General features: G+C 39.0%; 1 protein-coding gene across 1 annotated transcript in view; it reads left to right on the plus strand.

Annotated features, from left to right (window-relative positions):
• Rps6ka5 (ribosomal protein S6 kinase A5) overlaps positions 1-11828 on the plus strand; it is a 201795-nt gene that overhangs the window by 71821 nt on the left and 118146 nt on the right. The window contains 1 exon segment of the mRNA XM_055593143.1: positions 5958-6176. Within this exon segment, the coding sequence (XP_055449118.1) occupies positions 5958-6176 (219 nt within the window).

Consider the following 11828-nt stretch of genomic DNA (forward strand, 5'->3'; position numbering starts at 1 on the left):
TACAATTTTTATGACAGGAATGCTTTGGGTTATGAGAGTGTAAAATAAGATGCATGCTTCTCTGTGAAGGCAGAAAAGGACTGAACCAATGCCTGCAGAAGTAGCCAGTGAAATAGGCCCAGATGTGGGTTATGTGGGCACACTTAGAGAAAGAATGCCAGTCGTGGGAATCCTAAGTGCAAGTCACCTAGAATTTCTGCTGTAGTTTGATAGGAACTTAAATAATAAGAGGTTTGTACAATGTATAGTTTTAAAGAGCATAAGAAAAGTTGAGTGGCAGGAAACAGGTCTCAGGATGGTTGTAGCATAAAATCCCAGTGACAGTAGCATGCCCAGGTTGGGCGACTTAAGGAGGGACGTGAGCCAGAGGCTTTCTGAACAATGGCCCTTAACCTTTTATGACCTGTGAATGCCTCACTCAAAATAAAAATAAAGTTTACATACCTTTCATTGCATTTGATTGTTTTTTTTTTATGTCATTTAACTTTCTGTAGCCATGATTAAAACATCTCCAAGAACAGTATGAAGGGAGCAGTTGTTTAAAATAACTCAAAATGAAAATAAAACTGTTTACATAACTTTCATTACATTTGATTGTTGTTACTTAACATTCTGTAGCTATGATTAAAATATCCCTAAGAGCAATGTAAAGGGAGCAGTTGTTTGTTTGGCTTACAGTTCCAGAGGTTTTTTGGCTTTGTTGATTCCCTAGTACTTGGCTTCACTGATTTGGGGACAGTAAGACTATCATGGTTGAGAGAGCACGTGACAGAGGTCACTCACCTCATAGCAGACAGGATGCAAAGCATGAGGACCGGTCAGGGGACCAGGCATAATGACCTGCAGACTTCCTCTAGCTCATCCTTAGCTCCTAACGCTCCATCACCTCCTAGAGAATAGCCATCCGTCTGCCACTGAGTATTCAGCACTTGAGCCTACGTAGGACATTCTGTATTCAAACTAGAATACTTTGAGAATTTGTACATTTACAGGCGGACTATAAGACTACTTTTAAACAAATTTAATTGAAATTTAAAATTAAAGACTACTTGAGCATTTATTTATTTTGTGTTTATATATGAGTTTGTGTGGTGTATGTACTTATATGTCTTGGTGCATGTACCCTTTCCTTGTGTGCTTGCAGAAGCCGCAGGAGAATGTCGGGTATCCTACTCTATCTCTCTGTACTGTATTCCTTTGAGATAGGGCATTTAACCAAACCTGGATTGCAGACAGCAGTCCCTGGCCGTCCTCCTGTCTCTTCCCCTTACAGTGCGTTGCTACCCCATGACTTTTTCATGGGTCCTGGGGATATGAACTCAGGTCCTCATGCTTGTGCAGCAAACACTCTTACCTGTTGAGCCGTTTCCCCAGACCCTGCTTGAACATTTTAATACATTAAAATTTTACAAATAAAATAATAATTGAATCAAGAAAATTATGTAAAATTTCCTAGCACTGCAAATACATTTTGAATGTCTTTTCTTTCTTGTTTGCTGTGGTGTTTTGAGTGATAAATTTCCTCCATAGTCTTAGGCATTTAAATACGTGGTCCCCAGCTGGTGGCACTTTTTGGCTAGGTTTAGGAGTTGTGGCTCTGCTGGAGGAAGTATGTTACTGGTGGAAGGCTTTGAGAGTTTAAGGACCCCACCATTTCTAGTTCACTCTCTGCTTCCTGCTCCCAGTTCAAGATGTGGGGCTCAGCTTCTACTTCCAGCAGCCACACCATCTGTTTGTTGCCGTACCTCCTCAGCATAACAGACTCTTCTCTCTGGGACCATAAGCCAAATAAACTCTCCTAGAATTTGCTTTCAGCATGATATTTTATCACAGTAATAAAAAAAGTCACTGATGTGCTTAGTTATTTTTATTCAAGCTAGAGTGTTGACACCATCCCATAAGCTCTAGCCTCAGCTACCTCATGCCCTCATGAGGGACTGTACACTCAAACTGTGAGCCATAGTAAACTTCTGGAGTTGCTTTTTTTGGGTATTTTTTTCACAGAAGTGATAAAAGTAACAAATACACGTGGCAGTAATCATGATTTGTGTTATTTGGCCAGTATATGTTGTCCTCCTATGCTATTTTATGCTTGTCAGGAGTAAAATACAGTGTTGGATAAAAAAAGACCATAGGAAAGGAATGAAATAATGTTTACAAATTAACAGAACATATTAGTGAACTCTCTCCTAATGTCCAGAGGTCTCAAGTTCATATTTAAAGTTGGCTTAATGAGTGAGGAGATTGCATGCTATTGCTTTTAAATATTTTGGAAAGTTATTTTTAAAAGAGTAACATTCTTTTTTTTTTATATGTCCAGATGGTATAGAAGGACAAGCAAAGGATATTAAGAACAAGGCTGTTTCTACTCAATATGAAGAATATATCTACCACTTAAAACTGCTCATCAATGAAATAATGGCTGCCTTGCAAATTTTTCTTAACTCAAAAATAGTAACACTGGGTTCATTGCACTGTTATAATGCCTGCTTGTATTGTGGTTTCTGTTTAATATCTGAGTCCTTATTTACTTACTGATAAGATCACTCATTTTAAGGGAATCAACAGAAGCAGAGCAAATCACCCACCCTCTCTTAGAAAGATGTTCTAAGAACTGAAAGAGTTAATGTGTCCTAGAATACCTGATAAGTACTCAGTTTTAGGTGCCTATATCCTACGTCTGTCACAATGTCCACATTCTTTTGTGTCAGACAGGAGGAATGCTAGGAAGAAGGTGTTTCAGTGATATCGAAAGGATTCTTACGTTTCAAAGACTAGACAGATTTCGCAATTTCTAGGACATTCTGGAGATTTGCATTGGTTGTTGGCAGTAGGTACTGTGTGTATATGTAAGGCTCGTGGAAGCACCGAGATGCCTGAATAGGACTTTACTTCCTCCCCAGTTTGCGTAGCAGTTTCCTCGGTTGGAAGATAAAATCTGTTGCATTAGAGTAGTTTCTATCTTGGTTTCATTGCTGCTGTACAAAATAAATTGTTCCAGTTTCATTCTTTAAGTTGATTTGTTAGATCCTGAAAGTTGTAATTTTCTTTCTTGATTCACTTCAGCCTTTCTGAGATCTCAACCTATAATTATCATACATACTTAAGTACAACACAAACTTTTCTGAAGTTTTCCTGTCTTTAGAATATGTTAAATGTTTTATAGCACTGGTTTTATTATCATCTAGAATATCAGGTTTCTAAGCGTTGAGGAAGAATTTGGGTTTTTATTCATTTACAGATAGAATGGTCCTAGAAGTCACTTGTATGTGAATCAGAGCTCCACTGCTGCTGCTGCTCTTTTGTTGTTCTTGTTGTTTTGCTTTTTTCCCCCTCCTGAAACCAGCACCACGATTATCCTGGGAGCTTCTAAGAGGGAGAAAGGCAGTGAGGGAGAAAGGAGGAAGCTATAATATGGAGCCTCTTTTCTTGGCCATGAGCCAGAATCCTGAGGACAGAAGACTCCTTTGCCAATTCAGGCCATAAACTGGAATGGGGTTGGCTCTTCTCTATGTACTTATCCATTTGTTTGTCTTTTCTGTAGATCAGGTCTTTTGGCCAGTTACTTAACTACTCTGAACTTATTTTCTTATCTTTGAAATAGAATTACTAAAAGTATCACTTCACTGGTTGTGGTGAGGATTAAGTGAGTCCAAATGTAGAAGGGTGTGTTTAGCTGAGAACCTGGCATGGGCTATTCCATCTCAAGGGTTGAAATCTTTTCCTCAGGATTAGTCAAGTCTAGCATTAATCCATGGCATATCAAGTGTCGGTACTCATCTAGTTCCTAAAGACCTGAACTGAATAAGAGTGGAGAGTCTTTCCCGTAAAGCTCTTACTCTAGTAGGAGGATGATAATGGAATTATGGGCTAAATACAGGGCACTATGAGCAGTGATCTGGATCAAAACTGAGCCCAGCTCAGAGTGGTCTGACTAAAGCATTTAACCCCTGAAATGGAACTGAGCATAACCATTCCAAGAGATACATTTACATTTCAAACCCCCTCTAACTCTTTTTCCTCCTTTCCTGAGCTCTCCCCTCTCTTTTTCTGCTCCTTCTTCCTCGCACTTTCTTATCCTTCTTTGGGAAATACATTCAAGGAATCTGCTCTAGCCTCAAGGTTCTAAATCTTTGACCTGAAGGAGTAGTACCACATACAGGGTTGTGCCTCTCACAACCTTTACTTGTGAAACATGAAGAAATTGACCTAAGAAGAACATGAGATTTCTGTCTAGAGATTTAAAGGGGTTTCTGTCTATATTGCCTTCAGTTTGGGGTATCTTAATGTTCGTTAAATAAAAAGATCTCCTTGTTTTACATAATGTCTGTTTATATTGCTTTGGTTTTAAAGGAATAAATATAGAAGAATCCTTGAAGTGCTTCGTTTATTTGTATATAGTAGATTCTTATTAAGAACTGTCTTGGCTATCAACGCAGATGCTGAGACTTATGGCCAACTGTTGGGCAGAGTGCATGGAATCTTATGAAAGAAGTGGGAAATAGTAAGATCTGGAGGGGACGGGAACTCTACAAGGAGAGCAACAGAACCAGAAAATTTGAACACAGGGGTCTTTCCAGAGACTGATGCTCCAACCAAGTACCATGCATGGAGATAACCTAGAACCGCTGCACAGATGTAGCCCATGGCATTTCAGTGTCCAATTGGGTTCCATAGTAATGGGAAGAGGGACTGCCTCTGACATAAACTGATTGGCCTGCTCTTTGATCACCTCCCCCTGAGGGGGGAGCAGCCTTACCAGGCCACAGAAGATGACAATGCAGCCACTCCTGATGAGATCTGATAGACTAAGATCATAAGGAAGGGGGGGGGGACCTCCCCTATCAGTGGACTTGAGGAGGGGCATGTGTGAAGAAGGGGGAGGGAATGTGGGATTAGGAGGGGAGAAGGGAGGGGTTTATGGGGGGGGGATACAAAGTGAATAAAGTGTAATTAATAAAAGTTAAAAAAAAAAAACTGTCTTGGAGGCCTGGGGAGATGGCTCAGTGATTAGAGTGTTTCCCTGGCAATTGTGAAAGCAAGAGTTTGCCTCTCCAGAACCCACATAAATGTTTGGTTAGTTTTGTGACCTGCCAGTAATTCCAGAAAGATTGGAAGGTGTACAGAGGATGCCCAGAGCAAACTGGTTAGAAAAACTAGCCATACTGGTGAGCTCTAGATTTGATCAAGAGACTCTGCCTTCATGACTAAGATGGAAAAACAATCAAAGATGATTCTGGACATTGGCTTCTGACATTCATATGCATGTGAACAAGAGTGCTTGTTCACACACATGCAGACATGCATGCACAAATACCACACATGGAGACTGGAAGTAATGATATTCACCTGGAATCTTAGACATTAGGAGGCTTAGGTAGAAGAATATAAGGTCAAGGCCAGACTGAAACCCTTTCTCAAAAACAAAACAGAAAAGGAAGGAGGGAGGGAGGGAGGGAAGGAGGGGGAGGGAAGGAAGGAAGGAGAGAGGGAGGGAGGGAAAGAAAGAAAAGAGAAAGAAAAAGAAAAAAGGAAGAAAGGAAGAGAAGAGAAGAGTGAAATCCAGTAGCAAATTCATACTTCAAGGTTTTATCTGATGGCTGAAATGTTCTGCCTATTCCTGAATCAGACTGCGGTTAGCTGACCATATAACAGTTATTTTCTCAGACCTAAAAATATTGAGGAGAGAATAACATTTAGAGTGAAAGCAGAACTTCATTAGCAGTGGCTAGATATATAAATACTGAGGGCTAGACCTAGAAATATGCTTAGTAAAAGGCTGAAAATTTCACCAAAGAACTATTTGAAATAGCACCAAGAGTGATTTTCACTTGAAAGAGTATCTTTGTGTGTGTGTTGGCTGGATGTATTAATTTTTTTCCATAAAATTCCATTCTGCCAATGTAGCATTTTAACTTTTTTCAACTTATAAGAATTTTTTTTCTTTTCTTTTTCAGCTTATGGGAAAGTATTTCTAGTTCGTAAAATAAGTGGTCATGATGCTGGAAAGCTGTATGCCATGAAAGTTTTGAAAAAGGCAACAATAGTTCAAAAGGCTAAAACTACAGAGCATACAAGGACAGAGCGACAAGTTCTGGAGCACATTAGACAGTCACCATTTTTGGTGACATTGCACTATGCTTTCCAGACAGAGACCAAGCTTCATCTCATCTTAGGTAAGTGTCCATTGTTGTCATACTTTCTATGAGAATATTTTTCTTTAGGTCTTGAGGAAACATAGTTTGGACTTAGAAGAAATTGTTTTTGCCTTTCATTCTTTTTGTGGTGCTGTTTCCTTTAGCATCTTGCTCTGGAAGGGAAACGGCCCCAGCATGAAGACATTTGTACATCTCTGTTCCACACTCCATGATTATTCAGTGTGCATCCAAGCAATGTGAAGAACTTGATGGCCCAGTGGGCCATGATTAGTATTTTAGTTCTCAAGAATGTACAGGTTTGGGCTGACAGGGGACAGTTATGAAAACTACTAATGGGGAGACATAAAGAAGAAAGAATTTTATTCCTAGCGACACTTCGCTTGTCGTGGTGGGAAACCTAAGGGAGTACCCACTAACCACTGAACCCTCTCATTTCCCATAGGTATTTTCTGAATCCATGTCTTTCCCGCTTGGACTGTTGTTTATGATCTTTGGGAGTTTGATTCCCCTGGTCACTGTATCTATTTTTATGTCAGTACCATGCTGTTTTTATTACAAAAGCTCTATAACACAACTTGAAGTCTGGAGTGGTGATATCTCCAGCAGATCTTTTATTATTTAGGATTGGTTTAGCTATCCTGTTTTGTTTGTTTATTTTCTAGATGTTTCCATATGGCATTGAAGATTGTTTTTTTTTTTAATTTGGTAAAATTTGTGTTGGAATTATGATGGGGATTGCATTGAATCTGTAGATTGCATTTGGTGATAATTTTTACACTGTTAATCCTACCAATCATGAGCATGGAAGAACTTTCATCTTTTGGTGTCTTTTTCAGTTTCTTTCTCCAATATCTTTAAGTTTTAACTATACAAGTCTTTTACTTGTTTGCTTAGAGTTATCCTAAGATTTTTTTTTTTGAGGTTATTGTGAAAAGGATTATTTCTCTGATTTCTCCACAACCTCTCCAGCATGTGTTGTCTCTTGAGTTTTTGATCTTGGCCATTCTGATGGGTGTAAGGTGAAATCTTAGGGTCGTTTTGATTTGCATTTCCCTGATGGCTAATGAGGTTGAGCATTTCTTTAAGTGTTTCTCTGCCATTCGATAAGGAATGTAGATTTTTAAAGTGTATTCTTACTATTCTCTGACTTTCCTCAGTGTCTGTTGTAATGTCCCCTTTTTGTCTCTAAGTTTTATTAATTTACAGCCTTTCTCTTCATCTTTTGGTTAATTTTACTAAAGTGTTTGTGAATCTTGTTGATTTTGTCAAAGAACCAACTATTTCATTGATTCTTTGTGTTGGTTTTTTTTGTTTTATTTATATTTTATTGATTTCAGTCCAGAATGATTATTTCTTCCCACATACTTTTCTTAGATATTATTTCTTTTTGTTGTTCTAGAGCTTTCAGGTGTGCCATTAAATAACTAATATGAGAGCTTTTCATTTTTTTCCTGTAGGCACTTAGGGCTGTGAACTTGCCTCTTAGAACATCTTGTTTGGATATTTCATGTTTGCATTTTTACTCAATTCTAAAAAATTTAAAATTTTCTTTTTATTTTCTGTTTGACCCAATTTTCATTAAGTAGTGAACTGTTCAGTTTCCATTAATTTTCCATAGTTTCTACTGTTTCTATTGTTGTTGATATCCAGCCTTAATTCATGGTGGTCAGATAGGATGCAGAGTAGTATTTCAGTTTTCTAATGTCTATTGAGACTTGCTTTGTATGCTAATATATCATCAATTATGAAGAACGTTCTTTGAGTTACTGAAAAGAAAGTATATTCTTTAGTGGCTGGGTGAAATGTTCTATATATTTGTTAGGTCTGTTTAATTAATGATGTTATTGACTTCAGTGTTTCTCTGTTTAGTTTTACCTATTTGCAAGAGCCAAGTATTGAAGGCACCCGCTATCACTGTGTATAAAGGTCAATATGTGATTTTAGCTGTAATAGTGTTTCTTTTATGAACTTGGGTACCCTTGTGTTTGGTGCATAAATGTTTTGAATTGCAATATCCTCTTGGTGAATTTTTCTTTTAATGAGTATGTAGTGTCTGTGCATTCCTATCTCTGCTGATTATTTTCGGTTTGAAGTTTATAGTATTATACATTAAAAATGGCTATACTACTTGCTTCTTGAGTTCATTTGCTTGGAATATCTTTTCTATCTTTTTACTCTGATGTCTATCTTTGATGTTAAGGTGTGTTTCTTGGTTGCAATAGAAAGATGGATTCTGTTTTTTAATCCAAAATGTTAGTCTATGTCTTTTTAAAATTGTTTACTTATTTTTTGATTATTACAATTTATTTACTTTGTATCCCAGCTGTAGCCCCCTTCCTCGTGCCCTCCCAACTCCACCCGCCCTCCCTCTTCACTTTCCATGCCCCTCTCTCAGTCCACTGATAGAGGATGTCCTCCTCTCCTTCCATCTGACCCTAGCCTATCAGGTCTCATCAGGACTGACTGCATTGTCTTCCTCTGTGGCCTGGTACAGCCGCAATTCCCCCCAGGGGGAGGTGATCAAAGAGCCAGCCACTGAGTTCATAGCAGAGACAGCCCCCGCTTCCCTTACTAGGGAACCCATTTGGAGGCTGAGCTGCCATTGCTACATCTGAGCAAGGGGTCTAGGTTAGCTCCATGCATAGCCCTTGGTTGGAGTATTGGTCTTTGCCAAGAACCCTGGGCCCAGATTTTTTTTTTTTTTTTTGGTTCTGTTACTCTCCTTGTGGAGCTCCTGTCCCCTCCATGTCTTTCTATCTCCCCCTTCTTTCATTGAAAATTGAGACCATCAATATAGTTATTAATGAGAAGTGTTTATTGATTCCTGGTTTTGGTTGCTGCCTCCCCCCCCCCCCCTGCATGTACTGTTCTGGGATCATTTATTCCCTGTGTCCTCGTAGTTGTGTTAATCTTCTCTTCAAACTGAAAATTTCCTTGTAATGCATTCTGTAGAGCTGGGTTGGTGAACAGAAATTGCTTACATTTGTTTTTTATAGTAAAAAGGGTTTTTTCTTTGTGGATTGTGATTGATATTTTTGCTGGGCATAGTAGTCTGGCCTTGCATCTATGGCTTCTCAGAAGGTTGAAGAACATTCGCCTAGGGCCTTCTGGCAGTCATAGGGTTGTTCCAATGGGCCTTGTGTTATATGTGACTTAGTCTTTTCCCATTGCAACATTAACATTCTTTCTTTGTTTTGTACCTTTAGTGTTTTGATTATTTTGTGTCTTGGGAATATTTTTTTTATGATCTTGTCTAGTTGGTGTTCTGTATGTTTCTTATACCTTTATAGTCTACAGGAGATGAAAGCTGGTAAGAGCCTAGACTCCCCATCCTGAATTATTATATTTAGCCTGCACTTCTCTTTCTTTCTGAAATCACTCTCTCTCCCTTCTCTGCAGATCTTTTTTTGAAGTTTTATTTTTATTTTTATTATTAGTTACATTTTATTAACTCTGTATCCCAGCTTTATCCCGCTTCCTCATTCCCCCCAATCCTACCATCCCTCCCTCATCTCCTCCCTGCCCCTTTCCAAGTCCACTGATTGGGGAGGACTGCCTCCCCTTTCATCTGCCTGGTTTATCAGGTATCTTCAGGACTGGCTGCAAAGTCCTCCTCTGTGGCCTAGCAGGACTGTTCCTCCCTTGAGGGGTGGGGAAGTCAAAGAGCCTGCTGTTGAGTTCATGTCAGAAATAGTACCTGTTCCCCTTACTAGGGAAAACCTGGTTAATGAACTACCACGGGCTACATCCAAGCAGAGGTTCTAGGTTATATCCATACATGGTCCTTGGTGGAGAGTCAGTCTCAGAAAAGACCCCTGTGCCCAGATATATTTGGTTCTTGTGGAGCTCCTATCCTTTCCACGTTATACTAACTCCCCTTCTTTCATATGATTTCCTGCACTCTGCCCAAGGTTTGGTTATGAGTCTTAGTATCTGCTTTGATAAAGTGCTAGGTAGAGTCTTTCAGAGGCCCTCTGTGGTAGGCTCCTGTCCTGTTACTTGTTTTCTCCTATGTCCAATGCCCATCCCACTTGTCTTTCTAAGTGAGGATTGATCATCCCACCTTTTGCTTTTTATTATTTATTGCATCTACTTTAGTTTTCTTTTTTATTTATATAGTATTTTAAGTTTTAAAAGAAGATGGATATTTGATTAAATTAAGTAGCCCTGAATCATGTTTGTTTTGTTTTTATTTTTATTACTTACTCTCCATTATTTTTAATCTTGAACAGTGTTCCAATAAACAGATACAAATAAAATAAGGAAAACCATGTTTTTTTTACTAGCTCAAGAGTTGTGGACAAGGCAACATTTTCATTCCATGGTAAGTGTCAGTAGACTAGAAAACATACTATTCTGTCCACATAGATTTACTTGGCGCAGTTGTTTTTTCTCCATGTTGAAAGTCATTTTTTTTTTATTTGAGTTTTAAAATGAGCATCCAGTTGTTTTTGTTTTTTGTTTTGGTTTGTTTTGGTTTTGGTTGTTGTTGTTGTTTGATATAAGGTTTCTCTGTGTTACAGCCCTGGCTATCCTGGACTTGCTTTGTTGCTTTGTAGACCAGGCTGTCCTTGAACTCAAAGAGATCCCCCTTCCTCTGTCTCCTGAGTGCTGGAATTAAAGGTGTGAGCCACCACCACCTGACAAACTTTCCAGAAATTTAAAACAAGGCTTTATTAGACACTGTACGTTGGTTCAGTTATTCTTTGAAATGCTCTAACTGGATGTTATTATTTGCAAATAAAGTGCTACACTTAGTCCCTGTGTTGATTTCTTTTTTTTTTTTTTTTTTTTTTTTTTTTTTTTTTTTTTTACGAGTAAATGTGAATTTATTCTTTTTTTTTTTTCCAATTTATTTATTTTTTTATTTTATTTTTCTTTTTAGTTACATTTTGTTAACTCTGTGTCCCAGCTGTATCCCGCTCCCTCATTCCCTCCCCAACCCCACACTCCCTCCCTGGTCTCCTCCCTGCCCCTTTCCAAGTCCCCTGATAGGGGAGGACCTCCTCCCCTTTCATCTGACCCTGTTTTATCAGGTATCTTCAGGGCTGGCTGCAAAGCCCTCCCCTGTGGCCTAACAGACTGCTCCTCCCCTGGGGTGGGGGTCAAACAGCCTGCCCTTGAGATCCTATTAGAAATAGTCCGTGTTCCCCTTACTTTGGAAAACTACTTGGTTACTGAGCTACCACAGGCCACATCCGAGCAGAAGTTCTAGGTTATATCCATAGATGGTCCTTGGTTGAGTGTCAGTCTCAGAAAAGACCCTGTGCCCAGATATATTTGGTCCTTGTGGAGCTCCTATCCTTTCCATATCATACTAACTTCCCTTCTTTCATATGATTCCCTGCACTCTGCCGAGGGTTTGGTTATGAGTCTTAGTGTCTGCTTTGAAACACTGCTAGGTAGAGTCTTTCAGATGCCTTTTGTGGTAGACTCCTGTCATAAGTTCAATGCACATCCCATTTGTCTTTCTAAATGAGGATTAATCACCTTCGCCTGTGTCCACTTTCTTGATTATCTTCTTTAGGTGTGTAGATTTCATTATGTTTATCATGTCTTGTAGGTCTATATAAGCGAGTATATACCAAGTTTGTCTTTCTCCTTCTGGGATACTTCACTCAGAATGATCTTTTCTAGATCCCACCACTTGCCTGCAAATTTCATGATTTC

This window comes from Psammomys obesus, unplaced genomic scaffold, assembly GCF_907164565.1.
Source record: "Psammomys obesus unplaced genomic scaffold, mPsaObe1.curated_primary_1811, whole genome shotgun sequence".
NCBI lineage: Eukaryota > Metazoa > Chordata > Mammalia > Rodentia > Muridae > Psammomys > Psammomys obesus.